This window comes from Lycium ferocissimum, unplaced genomic scaffold (genome assembly GCF_029784015.1).
Source record: "Lycium ferocissimum isolate CSIRO_LF1 unplaced genomic scaffold, AGI_CSIRO_Lferr_CH_V1 ctg19169, whole genome shotgun sequence".
NCBI lineage: Eukaryota > Viridiplantae > Streptophyta > Magnoliopsida > Solanales > Solanaceae > Lycium > Lycium ferocissimum.
Window position 1 is genome coordinate 4,887 of NW_026718244.1, and position 3,424 is coordinate 8,310.

Genomic DNA, 3,424 nt, shown 5'->3' on the forward strand with positions numbered 1-3,424 from the left:
ATATATTACCGGCCACCGGGAGGGTTTCTTATATGTTTACACTTACCCGTTCACGCTGAAGCCGGAACGTAATTGATCCGGTCGTCGGAGATGTGCGGACCTACAATGTGACCCTCGCACAAATTGGACCGATAATCGGAGGACGGTAGCTTGCCTCCGGTTGTTGGCCAACAACGCCAAGAAACCATTCACGATGGCACATTTGATCCGCCTTTATTCCCCAAGACGATTCCGGGGAGGCGTAATAAAATTAGCCAAGAGAGGCCGGAATCCGATCTTCTCAAAAATGGACGAAGATAGAGACCGGGGCTGGTTAGAACGCTTCGTTCGAGTGAGGACCTCGGATATTATCCCGGAGGAATACATGCCTTTTCCGGAAAAATGGAATGACAATCGTAAGTGTCTCAATCCCAACTTCATTAGTTTATGCTTATATTCCTTCATTTAGTCCCTTGCGCTTACATTCCCCCTTTCCTTCTCAATAGCCACGGCATGGATACCCCCGGTCATCCCGCATATGAACGAGTGGGTCGAGGCGCTCCTTGACCGGCATACACACGAAGAGTTGACATGGGGAATCTTGGCTCGGGGCCGATGGGTTGCTCAAAATCACGGTAACGCCACCTTGAGTTCGGGTATTATGTACTGTCTTTTTTCACTTTGAACATTATTCCTAACTCTTCGATTTTAGGTTTACCGAAAGGTTCGGTGCAACCCAGACCCGGGACAGCAGCCGAGCAAGCTGCGCCAACACCGGCATTCGATTCGGCCGGGTCATCCAGAATTATTGCTGCCGCCCAAAAACGAAGGAAACCCTCCGATAAAGGAGACAAACCAAGAAAAAGGGCAAGGCGCGTCGTCCGGTCTCTGAGAGATGAAGAAGAGTCCGACGTGATCATTCGTAGGGTCGGCGTGGCCCCTACCTTCGAGTCGGTCCCGGAGGAGGAAATTGCAGTTCCACCCCCTTCAACCGAGGAAGCACCCTCTGCTTCGACTCAGCTACCAGGTGGGGAAGAAATACTTTATGCAACACCTCTTAGGTCTATTGAGTTTATTGATATTACAGGTGAAGCCTCTTCCGAGGAGATTCCCCTGCAAAGACCACGGAGATCCGGTCCTGAGTCCACTGCTGAAACCGGGACAAGAACTGAGGCTGCACCGGGCACGGAGGGACCAGCGGAAACCGGCTCATTGCCTACCGAGGATCCGACTATCGGGCTTGAAGCCTCTACTTCCACCGAGGCTGCTGGTGCCGTTCCGACTACACCCACTGCTCCGAGGTCGGATAGTCTGGATGAAATGTTTTTGGACACTCCTCCTGCGACCGGGGAGGCTGCTGGTTTTGGTCATCTTCCCATCCCTCGGGTCACGAGGGCAGCTAATCGATCTACCGAAACCGGTGCGAGGGAAAGCCTAGTGAGCCTCTTTCCGGCTCCCAGCGTGGAACCTAGGAGAACCAGGTCGGCAGTAATTACTGTTCCTGAAGATTGCAGTTTCCTATCTCGTCCGGTGGGAGTAGCAAGCTACTTAAGGCCCCTCGTATCGGATTCGGACAAAAGGAAAATGGCCGGAATCCTTGGCGAGCTCGATTAACGAAGGCATGCATGCGGGCAACCGGGTAAGCCTTTCAGCCCATGCCTTGTATAATTTGATGTGAGTTTTTGGTTTCTTGTCTAACATCTTTGCTTCTTTTGCAGAGTGTGGTGCTTGTTAACGAAGCCTTTATCCGGGCCCAACAAGAGGTTGACGACCTTAAGGGCCAGCTGGACGCCCAAGGTCGGGAAACGGAGAAGTTCCAGCATCTTTTGCAAGTAAAGGAAGAGGAGCTAAGCCGAGCAATGGCCCTCACAAACCTTCGACCCGAGCTGGATGCTACGAAGGCTGAGAACCTTCGATTAAAGGGTGAGCTAGCCGGATTTGTGGATAGGAACCGGCTTCTGGAAGAAGAAAAAATCGGCCTTAGCCAAGATAACGCTCGGCTTTCTTCCAGACTTAGCGAGCTCGAAACCTCGATATCTCAACTCCGAGGGGAGCTAGATTCGGTTAAATCGGATGCCGTCAACATGGCCGAGAGGCACCGACGGCTCGAATCCGAGAGTGCTAACTATGCAGAGAGAATGAGGGTTTTTGAGCAAAAAGCTGAGGACCGGGCTCGAATGTGCGATGAGCTAAGAACCAAACTCGGGGAGATGACCGAGGCAAATGATATACTCAAAGCTGAGCTTGACTCGGCCAATCAATATCGGAGTGTCCTCGACGTAGAGAGGAATGAGCTCTTGGTTAAGCTGGCCCGGGCTGAAGCCAATTTGGCAGAAGCCTTAAAGAGTGTGGAAGCTGTCGAAGCCTATTCCACGGTTGCAGTGGAACACGAACGGTGGAGATCTCGGAGAATCACCCTTGAGGAAGCCGAGCGTGGCTTTACCGATCTCCCAGCTCTTATTCGGGAGGCTAGAAGAACCGAGGAAGAAGCAAAGAGAGCTCTTGACTCCGACTCCGATGATTCTGAACGGACAGAGTCCGAGCATTCTGGTTCCAGTCATACCGGATAGGCTAGGGCTTGTACTCCCTTTTGTTTTGTCTTTATAGCACTTTGAACTTTCCCAAATTTCAAGTGTAAAAAATTTGTATATATAAAAAGCGTATCCTTTTCGCTGACCATTCTTTTGTTTGAATGTTTGTTATGATTTTTGTCCAACTGCCGATTTTTCGGACTTGTTCGACTAGAGTTTTCATCTTATCCGGCATGACTTATCCGGGAGTCGAGTAGAGAAGTTTGCCCGCGGGACTTATTTATGCTTTGTGAATTCAGACGTCTCCGAATCACGTTAGGCATTTTTAGGGCCGATATTTTGTGGCTATTCCTTTATTTTTTATTAGGCTCGGGCACCTGAATCTCTGCTTAAACAAATTCTGGTGTAGCAGTCCCCATTCGGGTGTATTAAGATTTAGGCTCGGTTTGCTATAACCTTGTGGCCTTTGCCGTATTTCGGCTGTAATGTCCGGATAAACTGGTGCCCGATTTTCGGAGCAAAGTGCTTTATAAGGAAGATAAATCCGAAATGTAATAATTTGATTTTTCAATAAACTTCAAGTACTTGTACATCATATGAGGACTTTATCCGTTTCCTTTTTTTTTTTGCCGTGGCAAATTCTAAGTGGACACGATTCGCTCTGATCGTTTGGTCCTTACATCAAAACCTAATACAGAAGGTCCGGCATTGGTTCCTGCCATAGTGAATATTAGAGGGACACGATTCACTTTTGATCGTTTGGTCCTTACATCGGAATGTATTGTCATAGCCCCCTAGTGCTTATTCGAACTGTAAAGTCGGGTAAGCACTATCCAGCCCCCGGTCGTAGGGTGTTACCCCCGAAAATCCGGTATTTAGTAACACGTTGTACTTGTCGCCTCATTAAAAACCTT

At 49.2% G+C, this 3,424-nt stretch overlaps 1 protein-coding gene across 1 annotated transcript; it reads left to right on the forward strand.

Moving 5' to 3' along the window:
- Positions 1–286: 286 nt before the first annotated feature.
- LOC132042906 (uncharacterized) lies at positions 287–2,549 on the forward strand. Its single transcript, XM_059433411.1, has 3 exons — positions 287–395; positions 692–1,509; positions 1,698–2,549. Exons 1-3 carry the CDS (start codon positions 287–289, stop codon positions 2,547–2,549), a joined length of 1,779 nt encoding a protein of 592 aa, XP_059289394.1.
- The last annotated feature ends 875 nt before the right edge of the window (positions 2,550–3,424 follow it).

Coding starts and splice junctions, on each gene's coding strand:
- LOC132042906 (XM_059433411.1), top strand. CDS start 287: ATGGACGAAGATAGAGACCGGGGCTGGTTAGAACGCTTCGTTCGAGTG. Junction 396..691: donor GGAAAAATGGAATGACAATC/GTAAGTGTCTCA, acceptor CTTCGATTTTAG/GTTTACCGAAAGGTTCGGTG. Junction 1,510..1,697: donor GCAGTTTCCTATCTCGTCCG/GTGGGAGTAGCA, acceptor CTTCTTTTGCAG/AGTGTGGTGCTTGTTAACGA.